General features: G+C 39.0%; 3 protein-coding genes across 3 annotated transcripts in view; 1 reads left to right on the top strand and 2 right to left on the bottom strand.

The window, feature by feature from the left end:
* LOC138014425 (uncharacterized) overlaps positions 1–5,422 on the bottom strand; it is a 5,677-nt gene extending 255 nt beyond the window's left edge. The window contains exons 1-2 of the mRNA XM_068861492.1: positions 5,317–5,422; positions 1–2,995 (exon numbers count right to left, since the gene is read on the bottom strand). The exon at positions 1–2,995 is cut by the window's left edge and continues 255 nt beyond it. Coding sequence (XP_068717593.1) covers positions 1,627–2,995; positions 5,317–5,363 — 1,416 coding nt within the window. The 5' untranslated portion in view covers positions 5,364–5,422 and the 3' untranslated portion in view covers positions 1–1,626. The remainder of the gene's footprint in view (positions 2,996–5,316) is intronic.
* Positions 5,423–5,673: 251 nt separating this feature from the next.
* Positions 5,674–7,192, top strand: LOC138014427 (uncharacterized). The gene has a single exon (XM_068861494.1). The coding sequence runs from the start codon at positions 5,674–5,676 to the stop codon at positions 6,937–6,939; it is 1,266 nt and encodes a 421-aa protein (XP_068717595.1). The 3' UTR covers positions 6,940–7,192.
* Positions 7,189–20,260, bottom strand: LOC138014424 (E3 ubiquitin-protein ligase TRIM23-like). Its single transcript, XM_068861491.1, has 7 exons — positions 20,126–20,260; positions 17,197–17,881; positions 15,793–16,070; positions 14,957–15,209; positions 13,731–13,841; positions 12,998–13,122; positions 7,189–11,179 (listed from the first exon to the last, which is right to left on the bottom strand). The coding sequence occupies exons 1-7, from the start codon at positions 20,171–20,173 to the stop codon at positions 11,009–11,011; spliced, it is 1,671 nt and encodes a 556-aa protein (XP_068717592.1). The 5' UTR covers positions 20,174–20,260; the 3' UTR covers positions 7,189–11,008.
* Between the last annotated feature and the right edge of the window lie 87 nt (positions 20,261–20,347).

The raw sequence follows: 20,347 nt of genomic DNA, 5'->3' as shown, positions 1-20,347 counted from the left end.
ATAGAGAATATACGAGATTTCATATATTAAAACTACAGTTATGCAATTCTTCGTGAAACTGATCATTGCAGTTAGTTTATTGCCTATTTATAGTTACCGTCACATCAGCAAAAAAGTAGTGATAGCCGTCAGAAGGCTCTCCCTTGGAGCGAGAGCCTAGATCGCGAGACGCTCGCGAGTGATTGCGTATCTCGAGAAATCACGCCTGAGAGATGCTGCAGCGTCACCTGAAGGGACCGATCAGACGCATCTCCAAAATCGCTTAGTTTTGAAACGACTACCGGTCAATGTAACTGGCGCAAGCGCAACGAATGCCATCCAAAATACTCCGCCACATCATACCTATCGCTGCACAGAGTGAACATACTTCGACATCTCCACTATTTTACTTTACAAGGTATCATGATTATCATATAATACCATCTGGGTAAGAATGTACGATATACTAAAATAGAACAATTTTTTTAAATTAAAACTCCGGGTGTTTGGACACGGCACTCGAGACTGGTGCTATCCAATGGCCAAAGCTCGCGATCTTCAGACCTCTCCTAGGAATTGTTACTTTATCAGAACGTTGCATATGCATGAATTAAACGATGAAACACAAACACGAGTTTAAAAATACCCAGGTCTACGACACTTACTAATTCCTGCTTCAAACCACTTGACCATCAGGCCACCTGTTGCTCAAAACGCAACTTTTTTATAGACATAATTGACCTATTTATCCTAAACCCTGCAGTAGACCTGTAAAAACATTCTTAAGAAACACTTTTAATAGACAGTTAACGAAAAAGGTCGATCACCAAAATTGACACAAAGTGAAACATTGAAATGGAGGCTTCGGCCTAATCACTGTTAAGGAGTGATTCTATACTGAATAGCAAAAATTCTACAATTCTCGGCATCTTGTTCTTCACTGTTCTCGTGAATAGAGGCCGTTCCCAAAATCCCAAGCTCTGGGTTCAATTCCATTCCAAAGGCAAATTATTATTATTGTATCACAATTTATTTCCTGCAATGTAAAGGCCAAGGAGTTAGAAAAGGAAGAACACAAAATCGCTCAAGTTAAGAGCGTCTGTTCGCTATGTTTTTATTCTTGTGGCAATCGCATCGAAGGAAAAATGTCTTGCATGGTGTTTGGTTTTACTCATAACTCGAAAAGACACCTCAATACAGTTCGCAATGTGTTAAAAAACTGAATAAACACAGCGATTTGCCTTCATTTCGATGCGAATAAAGCCATCAATGGAAGACTTTTAAAATCCAACATGGTGGATAATTGATCAGTCGTTCAAAAGGTATTATGTGCTTTATGAAACTTGTATGGTTTCGCAATTTATGTTGTGTGCTCAAATTTAAATTCGCACCAACTTTCATTAAGTAAAACCTTAAAAAATGGGTTGAAAATGACCACATTTTCACACTGGAGAAACGCAGTAATTTCAGACTGGAATCCAAAGGTAGCCTCGTAAAATCTAAGGACAGGGTTCTGTATGGATCCGTTTTGAAAAAGAAGTTGGAAATCGTCTAATCTAAAATCAATTTCCTTTTTTACAATTTAAAGATAATTTGAATATGATTACACAGGTAATAGAACTGATTCTTGATAACGTTTGACTGTTTCTAACTTCCTCCTCCAAATACCTTGGCTACCTCCATCATTAGTCTTATGCTCTGTTCACTATTTCTTTCTTCCCTCTCCCGATCCATTCTTGTCATTTGTAGTAAGAACTCCCTGTCCTTGCGATCACTCTCCTCCATGTAATCTTTGAGAAACTGCAGAGACTGGCCTCCCTTCTTTTCTCGTGATCCGCCACCCTCATTGGCTCCTTGTCTGAAATCCTTGTGGGATTGTGTTCCATTGTTTTCTCCAACGCGCGCGGAAACCGCGCTTTTATCATTTCTGTTGACTCCAGAGCCAAAACGCCCGTCTCCACAAGGAGTGTGAGGGGCCGCACTCACATTACTAACCCTGCTATGGTCATGAGTGCAAGCAGTGCTGGTTTTAAACGCCTTAGCCATCTCCATCATAAATTTCATTGTGCGTTCATAGTTTCTCTCTTCTCTTTCCCGATCCATTTGTGTCATTTGCAGTAAAAATTCTCTATCTCGTCGATCGCTTTCCTCCAAGTAGCCCTTGAGAAACCGAAGAGTGGACACGTCTTCTTCATCCTCAGAGGCCTTTTTCTTTCTCTTTCGTGGAGGTTCTTTTCTCTGAAACGACTCTTTGTCTTCAGTTATGGCTTGGTTGGCCTCCACTCTTGTCACACCCAACCCAGTGGTCGTGTCTATATTCAGAGCTGAACTGGTTGGAATATTTACGACAACGATGTCATCACATACATTGCTATCTTCGTTTTCGTCACTGATTTCCAGTGCCCTGTCACTGTCCGGAGTAACAACTGTACTTGGTTCAGGAATCTCGGAGGAGCTTCCTCCTTGTGCCTTCCCAAGGATTGCATCAATGTCGTCGAAGTAATCACAGGTTCTCTCAACCTCGCCGGATTCACTTATCCTCTTTTTTGCTGTCCTGTAATCAAACACAATGCTCTTCATACGCCCTTTACACTGTTGGCCAGTACGAAAGGTTTCAAATCCGCACTGGGCTAGCTTCTGATTCAGTAAACGAGCAACTATGTCCCATGCTTTGGCATTTCGCTGCTGGCTTATGTTTTCATACTGTTCACCCCAAAGGGTGATTAGAAAACGCGTTTCAGCATCCGACCAATTAGGAGAGCGGCTTGGCTTTAGAGGCATCGTTGTAGATGCGAATGAATCAGAACTGGAGCCAGCGTTTCCAAGAGGCGTCAAGTTTCGGCCTTCAGATGAAAGGCTTGTAAGAGCACTGAATCGCGACTGGGCTGATGTTGGAGAAGTCACTTTCGATGCACCGCTATCACTGGGGAGAATTTCACGCCGGAAGAGCAAGTGTTGACTTGACTCACCTTTGTCGCTTAATCCACTTGAACAAAGTACAGATGAGGCGAACTGACTGAAACGAAAATTAAGCTTATCGGTTAATTTCGAAGCACAGATTACATGAGGCGAAGAGCGTAGCTTGCAGACCACCAGTTCAGTACTGTGTCGCATATTTATCACGGTCAAACAAGACAATGAAGTCTGGGAGGATCCGTTTGCCGGAGTGTGATATTTTAGATTATTATATACTCAACAAAATATCTCGTTTCTGATTGGCCAATGGCGAATGCATAAATAGGTTATAGAGTGCAATTCGGAAGATGCTCTGGAAACACCGGGGAAGCGCCAAATTTGAACACCAAAGTGAAAAAAATGGCTGAGAGTCGGTTTGCTTTGTCAAACCAAAACATCGTTGAGCAACTTAAAGAAAATGCGAAAAAAGAAAACACGTTGAAAGATACACAGAATTGGTTGAATGTCTGGCAAACATGGGCGTCTTAAAGAAAACTAAACCCAAAACTTTACGAGCAGGAACAAAGTAGCGCGTTTGAGTAATTTTGTTGAGTATATAATAAATAAAAAAATCGTGTGAACCTGCTCGTGCATTTCGTGATTTATGGTCACTCGTGATGTTTTCAAAGTTCTCAAATTGCAATCGCCTAGGGCTCGTGCAATTTTGAGAACTTTCAAAACATCACTCTTGCCCATAAATCACGAAATGCACTCGCGTTCATACGATTTCCTATACTTAGTATGTGGCAAGCAACTCTCAGGCTAAATGGAGCACTCTGGCTAGTTTTTGGTCGGGATTTTACAGTACACAGCACTAGCATAGAAACTGTCCGTTTCCGTATTTTTTTCGTCTCCCAGGAAACTCAGGTTGAACGAAACACAAAAAGTTTCGAAGTAGAGGAAATTTAATTATTTCATCAGAACAGTACAAGCATAGCAAGCGGAATTTTTAAATGTAAAAGGTTACCGTTCAAAGTTCGCTGATGGAATACGGAGATTACGAACATTCAGTGTTTGACCGCTAACATAATAAACAACTTGCTAACCTCACTTTCTGGGAAAAGTACTGGGCAATATTTGCCCTCCGTCGTTTTTGTACGGACCTCGCCAGCCTCGGTCCGTATTGCCACGACCTCCGGCCAATATTCCCCAGTATGGCCCTCGCGCTCGCTTAGTAAGAGGTTAATTGCTATTCCTGAATATCCGAGTTTTGATTCAACATGTCAGAACTTGGTTGCTGGTTACGTTCAAACAAATCACTTTTTTACCCATGAAAGGGTGGGTCAGTTAAAAGGCTAATTTTCTCAAGAACCCACTTTTAACGCTGGCTTGGGAAAGTTAATCGTTCGCTCGCTCCTAATACGTTTGTGTCCAAAGTGTGGTTTTATATAACTACCTGGTTGAGATGGGTGGAAGATTTGTAAACTTACGTAACTCGAGGGCAATGTCCTAAAGCTCGGTCTCTCATCAGTAAAGTGCCCATGCGAAAGGTCAAACACCTTATTTAATGGTCGTGGCTTCATGAAAAGTTAGCCGAGAAAGTTTCCCGAACTGAAGTGATATCATTTGCCCAGAAAAACGCTACTAGATCTGGCGGGGAAATTTGCCGCATACAATCGAACGTATTTTCCTTAGCTCGCACATTACTGAGAATTCTTCAAAATCGATAAAATGAGCTTTTTAATACGTCCATTCGCACTGCCCTATTACATTGAAATCGTAAACTATTTTACCATATTCTTGATGTTTAGGGGCACTTAAAGATATTTACCTTCATCTGAATGTAAAATATTTGCGTTGCCTCATGGAGAACGTTTCGTATTTTTGAGAGAAAATCCACAAGTCACGTAACGTAAATGCTACTACTTTTTTGTCGACTAAAATGATATGTATACAGGTTTTGCAAACCAAAATCCTTGTTTTTCTTTGGAATTAAAAAAAGTTTGAAAGGTAACAGAAGTGGAAAAACTTGAACATCCACAAAAAATGCTCGCGTTACATGTAAAACAGCGGCTATCACTGTCTTTGCCGAATCCTGTGATGAATTAATTAATGTGAATCAACCGAACACCGTTCACAATGCACAGGATCTGTCTGCAAACAAAAAATCTTTCCAAGACAAGCTTTCTAAATAATTAAGCTTCGTGTTCGATTGATGCTGCGAAAGGTCTCTATTCCAGAAGAGAATCCGCTTCATGAAAGCAAGTTTGCAGCGAATTAGCGAGTCAAAACGAACTCCATGTGGATCGAATGTGGTCTTGTATATTTACCACGTTTGGATTGAATTGCAGTTAGGAAGTACTGTTGTCGCTTATTTTGGGGTAATAATCAAAGAAACTGTAATTTTATCGAATGAATCATAGCCTCAAAAAGCTTCCTTACCTGAAATTTTCCAGGTTTGAAAGCGAATTGCTGTCCGCTTTATCCATGTTTGAACACTGGGGTGAAATGGATACCAGTCAAAATGCAAGATAGACGCCAAAGTGATAAAATAAGCTTGTCAAGTCTGAATGCTGATTGGCTCACACACAATCTGTAAAGAATTAGCAATTCTAAACTGGTTGTAAGTTTGCTTCCAGTGCAAAATACCGCGTCTAGATTAAAATTTTACCCCCGCTTCAAGCGGATTTAAAGTAGGAACACACAAGCAGCTTTGTTACGTATCAAGGAAACTTCTTCGAGTTCCTTGAGTGATCGGGTTCTTTAAACTTTCGTTCCAAGGATTGAGATTATAACAAAATGGATGCAGGTGTTGTGAACGCAAAAGCTGCCCAGTTCTTTCTGAATGCCATGGTCGCCATACAATTGGGAAGAGCTAAAAACCGCCGATCCAAGCTGATACAAAGATTTCGAACACTAAAGAAACGAAGGCTTCGAACAATGATGGCTCTACTGGCTTGCATTGAACTTGAAAAACGGAAGACCAAAATAGCTCCCGCACCTGAAGGTCCGCCAAAACGAATATGGGTGTTACAAAGAGACCAATACATGTTCGAGGAGTTACTAGCTGGAAATCTCCCCGAAGAAACTTGGTACCAAAACTTTCATGTCTCAAGAAAAACATTTTTTAAGATTTGCGATATAGTTCGCTCAGAACTATCTCGGCAGGACACGAATATGAGGCCATCTGTTTCACTGGAGAAAAGGGTTGCTGTCGCTCTTAATAGACTTGCTACTGGAAGCTGTTACACAGCTTGTGGCATAGGTTTTGGACTTCCAAAATCTACGGCAAACGTCGTCAAGAACGAATTCTGCGACATTCTGAGGAGAAAAGCTGCAAATTTCATCAAGTTTCCCAAAAGTGAAGAGGAGGTACTGAAGGTCATCAAGGAATTTGAACACATTTCGGTTTTTCCACACGTGGTCGGTGCCTTAGATTCAACTCACATTAGAATCATTGCACCAAAGCAGAATAAATATGATTTTCTGGGAAAGAAAAATTTCTACAGTGTTCTGGTTTTGGGTGTAGCTGACAGCAATAGCAAATTTATTCATGTTAGTGCAACCCCTGGTGCTGTAAGTCACGCCGAAATGTTGTGTGACGGTGCTTTACAACGTGACATCGAAAATGGCACAATTTTGAATGCCCCAGACCGCATGATCGATGGCGTGCCGGTGAAGCCACTTCTGGTTGGTAATGCATGTTTCAAATTGAATCCTTGGCTAATGAAGCCATATACACAGGGACCAAACATGACATCAAGTCAGAATACCTTCAATGCAGCTTTGAGCTCTGCAAGAGAAAAGATTGTCCAGTCCTTTGGTGTGCTGAGAGGTCGTTGGCGATGCCTTCAAGAAACACTGAAGGAGGATACTTTTCGGGTGCCAACTACTGTAATTGCATGTTGTGTGCTGCACAACTTGTGTATAGATGTTGGTGATGATGCTCCTGTTGAGCAATTTGTCGTTCAAGATGACGTGGAATTTACTCATGACAGTTATGATGACTGTGGCAAACATGTGAGAGAAGCAATTAGCAACTATTTGGACAGATATGGATATTGAGTTTTCAACTGACACAATTTCTGTTTAGGGAATTTTACATCTGTTAATGTAAGTGGTTTACATTGTCCCTCCAAGATGTTTTGTTTTTGCAGTCAATTGAGATGTTTATGCAAAACCATGTGACTATTAATTTCGTATGCTTTTTGAAATCCTGCAATCAGCAGCATCAAACTACTAGGAATACAAAATTTAAGTGTTTCAGGTCATTTGCAGTAATGAAGGTAGTTCAATAAAAAGAAGCTGAAAAACTTGATGTTGGTTCTCTTTCTTTATTTTTTCTTGTAGCCCTTAGTTTCTATCTTTAAGCAATAGGTGGGATAAAAACTTCAAGTAGGGACATGCATGATGCTTGCATGTATACCAGTGGAGCAAAAGAACTGTTACCCGGTATGCTATGTTTTGGGGCTTCATCCAGCCATTAAAATGCCATGGTATCAATTCTATTCTCAATTTTCCAACCGCAAGAGTGGGTAATTGTAAAGAACAGCTCACATTCACTGACTGTCGGCCGACTGACGGTCGACTGTTGGCCAACAGATAACCGACAGGCTACCAACAGATTACTAACCTGAAAACTAAACTAAAACGAGAACATTACTAACAGGTTACCAGCAGTCGACAAGGAGAAAAAAAATCCAGCAAATAACATCGCAGCACTTTAGACATTACTGTTTCCCTTACAGTGCACAGTGTAACTTTCAAATGCAGTTTTGGTCATAAGTAACGCAATAATTACGAAACGTTGTAGTCAACAACTTACCGACACTTCAGCGAAAGGTCACAAACAGTTTGCCAACAGTTGGCCGACAAATGGCTAACTGTCAGCCAACAGTTTTGACCAAAACTGTCGGCTGTTTGATGGCCGACTGTAGCAGGCTGATAGTCAGTCAACTGTCGGCCAACAGTTGGCCCACAGTCGGTTGACAGTCGACTGTCAGTCGACCGACAGTCGGTGGATGTGAGCTGTTCTTCACAATTACCCAAGAGTGAATGCTCTTTCTTTTCCATCTGTAAATATACCCCTCCCACCCAGTGTTCCAGACACATTTTTGACCCCATCTGCAAATCTCTCTGTCAATTAACAATTTAAACAAAAGAGAAATTGAAAGTGAAAATGATCACAGGCAAACACTTGCTTTGCAAAACACTGAAAAAAGTTATTTTGTTTGCTGGCTCAATCTCTAGTCTTGCAAAATGCTTTCAACAATCAAAGAGTACAAAACAATGCTGTTATTAAAAATCAGACGAAAACATGAACTTGACCTTAAAACTTACAACGATTTTCTGCTTCATTGAGATCTTGGGAGTTTCAATTATGTCAATCATTATAGATTCTGTAAACAACTTGTGATCATGGAGGCTCCCAAGAAATCAGGCTGAAGAAAAGTGTTGAAACTGGAAGTCATGTCTTGCTTAAAGCCAACTGAGTGAGGAACTTAGCCTATGGAACAAACAAAGAACTCCATAGAGATTTTCCCTCATTCTGGGCATGAAAAAAGGTGACATCTCTAAATAAAAATCTCCTTGATGTTCTTTGTTATTATGGAAAGGCTTTATTAGCCCAAGAGGCTAGGAAGAACACACTTGGAAAAACAAAGTTGCTGAGTGTCAAAAGTGAGACAAGAGGCCTAGCCAGAATGTGGGAAAATGTCTTTGGAGCTCTTAATTTGTATTGAAAGCTTGTGTCATAGGCTAGTGAATGCCTAGCTGCCAAAAAGAGTTTTCTTGTCCCTAGTACAAGGATCTTCCACGTGAAGATAATTTATGTGGTAATAAGTAACTCTTACCTCTCAGCTAGGAATATCCTATCCTATCCCGGCCCATACGTGAAGAAGAGTGACAAAGTGGTTTGAGCCCTGGACTGGCAAGTCTGACTTTCCGGTTACAAGTCCCACTCAGACCACTAGTTGTTCTGGGTAGTTTCCCTTTGACTTCAAGTTTACACATGTTAACTTGACCAAGTGATCTACCTGTTGTCAACTGGGATTCTTAAAACGTTCTAACTTGTTTTTGTTTCAATAATTGAAATATGACGAAAGTAAAAAACCATATATACTTGAACTGTGGAGCGAATTAAGTTAAGATGCTGATTGCCACAGTTAATTAACATTACTTGAGAAGTAACAAAAGGAAAGCCTGAACATGATCAGCTTCTTAATAATAATTCTTTAAATCATAATTAAGTAAAGTACGATCATCTGGGTGAGTGTAGCCCTGAGAAGGACTGTTTGAGATGACATTGACGTTTCGACAACCTCAGCGGAAGTCATGTTCTGAAGATGACTTCCGCTCAGGTTTTCAAAACGTCAGTCTATGTCATCTCAAACAGTCCTTCTCAGGACTACACTCACCCGGACAATTGTACTTTACTTAATTATGATATGACACCTGAGTTCAAACCATTTGCAATTCTTTAACTTAATCATTGGCCCTGAAGAGCCCCTAAGGGAATTGATCAATATTACTATGTAATATTATTTGACTAAGATAAAACATCAAATTATACTGAAAAGCAGTTTTGTAATGACTTTAAGCAAGAATGATCATTACAGTTGCAAAGAAAACGTAAAAGGAAATCTAGGCAAGAAATTAAGGGACTCAACTGGTGACCATGCGATTTTGCTGCACTGCTTCACTATCTGAGCTATCAAGCCAACAATGCGCAGGTCAGTAAATGCAATTCTTTGCAGGCTTTTTTTGCTATTTAAGATATTTTCTCAAACATTTTACTGTAGATTAGGTGGTGCATACCTTGCGTTGACTAACAGATTTCGAGGGTTCAAATGGCAGCTTTGTGATGTATAAGTTCTTTGGGAATAAATAACATAATTTTGGCTTTTTTGTTTCAAGAAAAAGAAGAACTGGGACTTGGTACACAGGAATAGCTGTAGGGGCCAGTGTACCCCCTCTGGTAATGTTACTGAACTTGGAAGTGAAATAAGTTGTCCAGCTAAAGCCTTCTTCAAAGGAATGTGCTCATCTGAGCTGCAGAAATACAGCCTGTGTCACAGACAGACTATACCAGTGATCTGAGTTACTTGTCCAACTAGAAATTGCACTTCCACTTTCAAATCCACCATACGTTGCCACTATCAACTGGATGCCAGCTGGGTTATTTTAAAGTCTGCTACCCACTAGTACAATAAGCGATAAAACAATTACCGTACAGGGAATGGGGTGTGAAATAGCAAAGGCAAATGCAAGAAGAGAAACTCTTTCCTTTTCTTGTGCTCATTTCACACACTTATTTATCTCACGTCAATTTTAAAAATATTCATAGGTACTTGTCTGCCATCTTGAAGCAGTCATTCCAGATTTGCTTTGATGTAACTGCACTTGCATATTCCACAATTTCTTTTGCTTCATGAACAAGAATGTTGCTCATGGTTCTGTTCATTGTGCCAGTAAATGCAATTATTTGCATTTAAGTTCAAGTTACCCAAGTCTGTCACTTACAAGGACATTTTGCCACAGCATAACTTAAATACTATTAAGCATAGGTGCCTAGTTCAAGCTCTCACACTTGTGTTTAAATGTTATCCTAATAATATAAGTAATATGTTTAAAGTAAAATTGTGCCTATAATCTTTGCGGAATTGGTAGCAGACTTAATCAACCGGCCCATAATACTGCCCTCAAGCACAAATCCTTTCCTTACCAGTATTACATGCAGACTCTGGAACCATTTTACCTTCTTATGTTAGGGAGGCCTCTGATCTAAAGAATTTCGCGAGCAAGCTAAATGGGCCTGAAATGGTATCACTGCAATGTATGTGCTAGCTACATTGTTTAAGTTGTAAATAAAATAGGTATTTAATTCTAAATTTTAATTTATTTAATTAGCCACATGTAGCAATATATTTTTATAGTTTTTATTATGCAGCCACATACATTTTTGTAATGAGCCTTTTTCAGGCTCACCAATGTTAGGTGTTGAAATAAAGATTGATTGATTGAAGGCTTTTAACACCATCCTTGTTTTTAATTGAAATGCTTCCTTGAATAACAAATCCCCAACACTCTTTAAAGACTACATGGCCCAACTGTTACTGAAACACAATGATGGACTTCATTGTGCAAACTCAGACATAAGCTGCCTTGCCAACCAGTCTAATCCCTCATGTAAACCTTCACCAGAATGTGCGTCACAAGCAAATATGTTCCAACTTCTGCCACAGCAGAGCTTATGCAAGGCTAGTTGCTCTGTAAGAACATCCACAGTGAGAGCGCTTGGCAAATCCTGAAAAAAATTATTGTTTTATTGAAAAGGTGTAGGATGAAGACAAGACATCATTCCTTTTTTTGAGTAGCAAGCCTGATTAGACAGTCACATTTATCTATTTTTCAACAAACAAGCATGATTTAAATGTACATGTAAGAGCCGGTAAAGAAAGTCTGAATAATAAAAGGATAATAAAAGGATGCGCATCTTTGACAAAAGTGCACGACTTGCAAGGCTTTTGCCAGACTTTTTTTTGCATATAAACAGGTATTTTAATAACACAAAATACAAACATTATCTTGGGGCAGCACATGTTGATTAGAGAGAATGCAGCTGTTAAAATAATTCCTACCAACACCATAAGAGCTGTGCTAGCATAGTACTGTGAATTGCTTTATTTTTTAATTTTTTATTAGCTTTGCCTGTATGATACCAAAAAAAAAACCAAACCCCCCCCCCTTTCCCAAAAAAAAAAAAAGAAAACCAAAACATACAGTCAATATATACAAAACTTTGGCAGGGACATCGCAACTGCTGAGTAGCCAATTACTGCGGGCCCAGGAATAAAATGTAAGTAAAAGAAGGAAAGAAAAAAACACTTTACATGCAGCACATTATTGGTACGTCTAGAAATCTTGCGGAGTTGCATTTCAAGCAGATGGTTTTAAAAGTTTGACGATTGTCCAGGTTGTAGTTCATGCCAATGACATACGGGAAGAAGATCTAGAGATATTAACCTTTCCTTATAAGATATTTCTGTGCTAAAAGGTAATTGGAGAATAAATTTGGTTGCACGTCTTTGAATTTTTTCAAGTTTGGAAATGAGTTCTATTGCTTGAGGCACCCAGTACTGAGTTGCCTATGCAAAATGCATGTTACGCACTAGGCCAAGATACAAAGTGCGCCTTGTAGAAGTACTTCGAATGTACCTGGCATTCCTCCTTATGTATCCTAGCAACTTGTTAGCACGTGCAGCTTGATGACAGACTTGGGTGCGCCAGATCAGGTCACAGTCTACTAAGACGCTGAGGTCATGCTCTTCCTCACAGGACTGGATGGTGCGGCCGTTGACCTCATAGCTTGAGGAGATAGGCTTGCACTTCCTTGTAATGGATTGCACCTTGCCTTTCTTCTCATGCTTACATGTAATTCATGTTGAGAGTTTTAGTGTTAACTCACCTCACAACTTCACTCAAACAAACCTCAGTTAGTGAAAGTGATGGGTATACGTTGACCTTGTGACATGATAAGTATTCCACCATTATAATAACCCTCACTTCAGTGAATAATATAACTTTAATAATAGCTATTTGGGTTGCCATCCCGGGGGGGGGGGGGGGGGGGGACTCCCATATGAAACAGACAGGGATGCTCGTCGGAAATTTTGAATTTAACCCCTAAAGGAGACCAATCTAGGCGTGGCTTAAGCGAATTTTGACCCCTAAAAGAGACCGTTTAAAAACACAAAAATAAGACACGCAATGAGTTTTAATGATAAAAAGGCATAATCATGGAATGCTTTTATCTAAAAAGAAAATTTAAAAGGAAATTTGACTTCTGTTTCTCCTTGCGTAATTCTGTTTTACTTCGCGGAACCCTAAACGAGACCTTGCTGGCATAAAATATTGGCGCTTTGCCCGGAACACCCTAAGCAAGACCAAAATCCAAAATTTACACCCCTAAGCGAGACGACGAGCATCCCCGTCTGTTTCATATGGGAGTCCCACCCCCGGGGTTGCCATGCACTAACCTAGAAGAATGGTGGGTTGAGGGCAAAGAAAGGTTACTCACAATCATGCAAAATAATAATATTTGTTTTGTTTTGCTGGTATGTACCTGTTTGTTTGCATATATCAGTAACAGAGCATCTTTCAATCTTTTCTCTGCCATTAGCTTTGCAAGTTCTTCATGAGCCTCCGAAATACGCTCAATATTGGTGCTATCTATGACAAAAATCACACCTGAGGAAAGTAAAAGTATTGATAATGAATCAAAAGAAATTTAGTGCACTTAACAGTGTACTTTAACACGTACTACTTCCAGCACCTGACAAAATTGAAATTAAAGTCCACAAAAACTTATGGCTGTTTCTGCAAAGGTTGCATCATACACCAAAAGCCTTTTTGGGGCAGCATAGACATCAGACTGGCCAGTTTTTGCAGGAGAGAAACTAAGAACAGAACACACCATGGGGAATATTCCACGCCATGCTGTTTGCAAAGGGTGTGCGAGTTCCATATCATCCCACAGAGATTATCAACACTGATAGGTTGTGAGACAGGGCCTACATTTTATAGTCCTTATTTGAGAAGACTTAAAAAGTCTGGGCATTTGCAGACTAAACTAGAAAAGGCAGGTCTATATGGTAGTCCAAATTCTCAACCATGCCGCCGGTGTGAAAATCTGACCTGATTTGGATGGTTACGTAGTAGGTTAACTGGCATTCTGAAACCAAACCACAGAATAGAATACAACTGTAACACCTACATTTTATGGGATTTGCAGAGACATACACATGAGCTCAATATTGCATTTCAGTTGGCTATCATGATCTAATGACAAAACAAACCTTGTGTATTAAGATAATAGTGCCTCCAAAGAGGACGAAGTTTTTGCAGTCCACCTACATCCCACAGAGTAAACTTTAAGCTGCGGTGTTCCACAGTTTCCACATTAAAACCTAATGGAAAGTGAAACATAATTATTAGTAATAGCAAAGGCAAAGATAACATGGGATAGCACCAAGCCAAAACAAAATGCTGAAACATTGGTTCTTTCAATGAGACCTGAACACAGTATTAGTCTAAGAGTAGTACAACGCAGTCTGATTTCCAACCCCCCTGTACCTTGAAACAAAAAAAACTGTGATACTTAATTGACATGGTTGTTTAATACTACTAGACTTGAAAGTAAGAGAAAACTAACTTAACTTCATGGTCAGTGACTTTAGAAGTTTGACCTAGATATTGTTAAACTGAGCAACACCAGATTGACAAGCATAGGGTAACTTTAAGAGCAAGGTCAACTTAACACCTCCTGGGAGGGACTAGAACAGGACCATGAAAAATACACCGAGTGGGCTTTGCCATAAAAAAGCAAAATAAATTATTATTAATTAAAAATGAACTTTTAAGGACGTTCGCGCCAATTGTTTGTGCGCAACTTTTAATGTGCAGGTAATGCAACTGTAATGTTGCGCATTACTTCAAGCATTAGTTAAGACCTTATGGCGACAAAAAACGCCAGGAAAGAATTTCTAGGTCGGCTAAAGAATGGCACATTTATTTTCCAATTCATCATGAAACGTTGAAGAGAAAGGACTGGGAGGCTGCAAAAGGTCACTAATGGAGTAATGGTTGAAAGTTTTGAAAACTCTAGGAAGGTTAGTTTTAGTCAGTGACGTTGCGTAAATATGAGGTTGGTTTTTAAAAATGTTTTTATTACGTTATGAACTTCTTAGTTCAAAATGAATGCATGTTTTTGTAGTTCTTGTTATGATGACCTATCTATCGAAATTAGGGGATTTTCCCTTGCCTTTTTCTCCGAAACAAAGTCAGTGACCCCCCACTTTTGGAATAAGTAATTTATGACCTAACTTCAGGCGAGAAATGAAACAAATTTCAAGGTGGGAAGATTTTCGCGCGAACGTCCTTAAAGAGCATGGTGCTATATGAATGTGCCCTTCATAAGAGATATTAATAAGAGTTGGTTCGCAGCCAGCCTTCCTTGTGTTGAAGAAACAAAAAAGAAGCAACAACAGAACAAGACAAAGACTCAGACACTGCGTTGTCATACCAATGGTTGTGATTGGTGACACAAATTCATCTTGCTTCATCTTAAACAAAATAGAGGTTTTTCCGGCACCATCAAGTCCCAGCACCACCAGTCTCATTTCCATCTTGGGACCAATATGCACCCTGTTGTCTTTTGTGAAAGCCACAGGGATGGCAGCATCTGTATCACACAGGCTAGCAATGTTTGTAAATTGTTCCTGTTGCTCTTGTACTGTTTCCAGAATACTATGTATACTGTTCCGGGCTTCTATTACCTACAAATTGAATGTGGCATCAATTTGCATATCACTTAAAAATCCCTAATCTATAAAGTGATCTAACAGCTGATGCCTGGGATGTCTGTTTTTTTTTTAGAGAACTAAGCCAATTAGTGAGCTTTTTAATAGATAGGAGGCATTATGTTGTTCTCTTAAATTTAAAAAGCTCAACAAAATGTTGCTAAAATAATAATTATGCTCTTGATAAAAGTTTCAAGAGAATTTATTATAGCAGACTATTTGGTTTGACCATTGCCAGGTTGTCTAGGCTGTCCAGAAATCATTAATAAATAATAAATTTATCATACCTTTAGGTTATCTAGTTCCTCCAAGCAAGGACTCTTCCATTGTAGCAAAACCAAGAGTTTCTATTCACGGGCTGATTGCAAATAGATCTTTTAAATAATATTACAGCTGTAATGCCCAATGCTTACGAGTAAAAATATTTTAATTTCAGCACCCTCAGGGTCTCAATTTTAACCAAAGAGCTTTGAAAATGTTCTTGGAAGTCTTCCTGTCTTCCAACTGTATTACCATTTTATACCTTTTCAGGATGACAGTTTATTAATACTTATCTTACCTCAGCATCACTTCTTTTCAGTGCTCTCTCACACTCTAAGCAGACAGAATTGACTTGTGACAATAAAACAGCCATATCTTCTTGTTGTTGCCGTAGGGAAAACAGCTTCTCTCTGACATAATTATTAACCACAGCAAGCCCAGCCTCCTCTTGTCGGTTGACTGTCTCTCGTAGGTCATCAAAATATTCTCTGACCTTGCTTCTGGAGTCTTCTGCAGTGCCATTGATATGATGTACAATGGATGCACCATGTTCATCTTCTTGTACTACCACACCACCTGCATGTAACATTTAATTTTTATTAGATCTCAAGATTCTGAAAAAAGCCAGCAAGTGGAAAACCAAAAGACTCAATCCCTGGACATGCTGAAAGATAGATTGATGACGGAGTACTCTTATTATTACACCCCCAATACAAATTGTACTTGTACATGTAGCTTCCTGTGAATGGATCCTTGACAATTGAGTCTGGAGAAGATAGACATCTTCAGCTGTGCTTACAGGAGGTACTGTAAGACGGTATTAACTGCAGGTTCCCACCTTACAGTGTATGTAACTTTCAAAATACTGCTTCAAACTTCAACCAGGACATTTACAAAGCTACAGTATTACCTTTTTATAATCTAAACTGTGAACTGGCCTCTACAAAATAATGCATGTTGATTTCTTAAATACCTATTTAGTTGATCTGTTTTGGGGGCAAAATACTGCTTTCTTTAATAATTTAGTTTTGCAAAAAAATATTTTCTTGCAAAACTAATCTTGCATTTTTGAGACTTGACAATGAACACATGAAAAAATCACAAGTTAAGTCTCAAAATGACGTTTATGGCAATTCATCATCATGATAAATGCATGTTATGTAGGCATAATGATTAAGCTACAAAGATAAGATTTTCAGGGAAACTGGGGCCATATCTCAAAAGTAAACACACCAAATTCCAGGGCAATCGATGAAAATGGTGGCATTCTACGAATCTTAAGAGTGTGATTGCAGAGTGCATCAAATTCAGGGTGTGGTAGCAAAAAGAGTTTTAAACAGGAATTCAACAGGAAACATCAGGTTTGTAAATTTTAAGATTGTGTTGGAGTTTCTGCATTATTCAAATAAGACAAATCGAGGGCATTTCAAAGCTACGCCTGTGAGATTAAAGAGGGACGTTTACCATCACGTGGGTATTCACACATTAGTGACAATTATTACCCTTTTTGCAAAGATGTTATTTGGCTGGAACTTGGCTATCAATTTTTGACCCATGTTTAAGTCGAGGGTGATTTTTTTCAGCATTTTTTAAGTTGTGAAGGGTCGACTTATACCGCACACGGATAAATATGGTACGTCATCTGGGACTTTAACTTAGTCTTAAAAGCATCACAATGAAGACAGACCCTTTGAACACAAACCTTCAATAGCATCAATGACAGAAGAGAGCTTCCTTGCTGATCCATCAACTTCACTTGTAAAAGTTCTGATATGCTGAATGGCATTAGTCACTGATGCTCGCATGTTCTCAGCTTCATTTTCTAGCAGAGTGTGTTTATGCCCTTGATGTTTACCATAATCACGGCAAACAAAGCACATTAAGGAATTATCCCGACATCCTTCTTCTAAACAAGTAAACTCTATAACATGTGCAGAATGTTGCACACACTTGGCCTTTTCTTTGGGTCTCTCAGAGACTGGAATTCTTCGATGCTTCACAAGCGTTTTGGTTGAATGCGTCTCCTCTGCACAATCATTGCACAAGTTTGTCTGACAAACTGTGCAGTAAATGTTAGCAATATGATCCTCATTTTCATCACACCGTACTGATTCATCAGCTTTATCATTATCTGAGCTTGCCAGTGGTTCCTGTAATGTCTGAAGTCTTTCAAGAAGTTCAAGCAATGCAAAGTTTTTCTTTAGACCCCAGATTCCTGAATCTCTCAACTCTGTTGACTGTCTGTCAAATGGACATTGAATAGTGCGTTCGCGGACAGGTAGACGTGATAGACAGTCATGACATACTGTATGTCCACACAGTAACAAACGTGGTACTTTATCACCTTGGAGTTTAAAGACATCATCACAGACTCGGCATTCCAGTACCTGCAACGTGAAACGAGCAAAAGCAAGAAATGTTTCAAGTTATTTATAATTTAATTAAGATGACCATAATAATAATAATTTTTATTATTACCTACTAAAATGCACTGTATAAATACCAAATAGAACAGTAACTGTTGTTACGCTGTCAACTAATCATAGAAGTGGGTACTAAGTAAATTGAAAGTAACTTTAAAAGTCAATGCGATGAAAATCTAAAGACGTGACACTGACACAGTGACAAACGAATTTCAGTACTAGTAATTAATAGTTTGAGGCCCATAGCGTGATCATCGTTTCAAGTTATTTTTGACAAGTATCTAGGACACAATCCTCATACAGTACATTAATTGTAATGTAATGAAGCATGTAAGATCAAAACACTGAAAGGTCAAGTTATTATGCTCAAGCAAGGTTGTTTTAACTTCCCATGCCTTTTCAAATTGCGCACTAGGAAAACTCCAATGTTCTCAGTTCTGATAAGCCTCAAACTTAATTACATAATTATAAGACTTGCATGTAAATAGGCTAAGGGTCGCTCAAATTATTACTCTCTGCCAGCAATATTTTGCTCGAATTACGTCAATAATTCGCTCACAAAAATTGCTTAGTGCCATTGCTATTTTGCTTGAATCATCAATCATCATGACTATTTCCAAAATTTTGTATGAATGATTTCATTCTAGACAGGTGCAAAATATCATAATGATTGTCATTGAACAATGGGTCTCTCGAAATATCATTAGATTTCGCTTAAAAAGAAATATTGCTAATTTTCACCAAATATTAGCAGAATTCAATGAATTTGGTTTGCATTACTTTTGTACAATACTGTATGAACCTAAAATATTATACCGTCCTATAAATAAGCTAGTGCTATACCCTGTTTGTCATATGTATCATGCGATCAGCCCTGGAGATAACTGGACTTCATTGGAGCCAATAGGGACCTTTAGATCGGAGGGCGAGAACGACTATGAGTATGACTTTTCTGTTCAGAGCACATGTCCTTTGAAAAAATGTCGGCCTTCAAACCTTATATGCGCATGCTCAGTACGGAAAACTCTTACTCGTAGTTGACTTTCTCCTCCTACGATTTTTAGTCCCAAACATACCGGTACAGTACCCAAAAGAAAGTTACGAGTACATACTAATGATCATTTTGTAATAACTCTTTTTGAACTTAACTAGACATGTACAGTGTGTGTGACATATCATACATGTATAAATGACCTGACACGAGTTATACTAGTTTTAATACAATTTCTTGATTTTAGCCGTGAGTAATTGTCAGGTGACAAAATGACTCCTTAACAGCTCATTAACAATAGCAGCTCCTTCATTAATACAAGAGAAATCTTACAATCACTCAGGAGGTGGCAAAGCGTGAAAGAGAAATTTGTGTGAAAACATGGCACTTATGTCAATAATTTTTTTTGGTTAAACAGGGATGCAATCAAATCAGATGCAATCAAATCAGAGCATTCAGGATCCAGGGAAAAGTGACATTAAAGGCTCAATAGATTAAATTTCAGTGTTATAATGCAACATAATTACTGGGTTGCCATTATGGCAAACCCAGTCAGGATCTGCATTTTATTTGTTTGTTTTATTTATTATTATATGCAAAATGTGAGTTTAAAAGTCTGAAAGCCCAAAACTCCTGTGCTGCATATTATTTCAGTGGGGTACACATGCATTGCATTCTAAAACTTGCGAGCCTTTGATCCAGCTTTCTCAAGATCTTAAAGTTTATAATCGGGGACCATTTAAAATAAACATTCCTAACAATTCTCAATATTTGAAGATTTAAGGGGTTGACAGCCCGGCCTGCATCATGCGAATGTCCTATCGAGCGTTTTCACGTGATGGCAGCCATGCTGGTGTTCCAAAACAAAGGAATGGGGGCCATGATGGTGTACCAAACTTAAATCCTCTCGGATTTGAATTCTATTTTTATGCAAATCTACCAAGCGCTAGCGGCATGCGCAGCCAACGTCCTTGGTGACACTTCACCCAGTGTGTGCCAGTTTGAGATGACTCGTAAGAGACAGTAAAAACAGAAAGTATGTCTTTTGCCATTTGCTGTTTGATTTCTCATTTTCCCTTGAGGATCTTCGTGTTTTTGTTTTCCTAATTCAGATTTCCAAAAGTTCCATGCCCGTTGCGCGCAGCTGCCACGTACATGTACATATAAACTTATTGCTTTGTAAATGAAGAACGATAATCCTATCAGGCAACACTTACATTTTGACGAGTCTTTGAATTTGATGTGCAATGCGACGCATTTGCCATTTTAGATGTTAAGAAGTCTTTCAGAATTCCAAAATTTGTTGATTTGCCTGCCTCGGACCTTGCGAGGACCCTGCCGGTCTGCCGGTCGCCGGTGATATTTGCGAATCTACGATCAATACATCAATTTGAACAGCGGAAAGCTATAGCACGATTAAGTTGTCATATAATTCGCAT

The sequence above is a fragment of the Montipora capricornis genome, chromosome 8, assembly GCF_036669925.1.
Source record: "Montipora capricornis isolate CH-2021 chromosome 8, ASM3666992v2, whole genome shotgun sequence".
Taxonomy (NCBI): domain Eukaryota; kingdom Metazoa; phylum Cnidaria; class Anthozoa; order Scleractinia; family Acroporidae; genus Montipora; species Montipora capricornis.
This window is presented reverse-complemented; position numbering and strand designations above follow the sequence as displayed.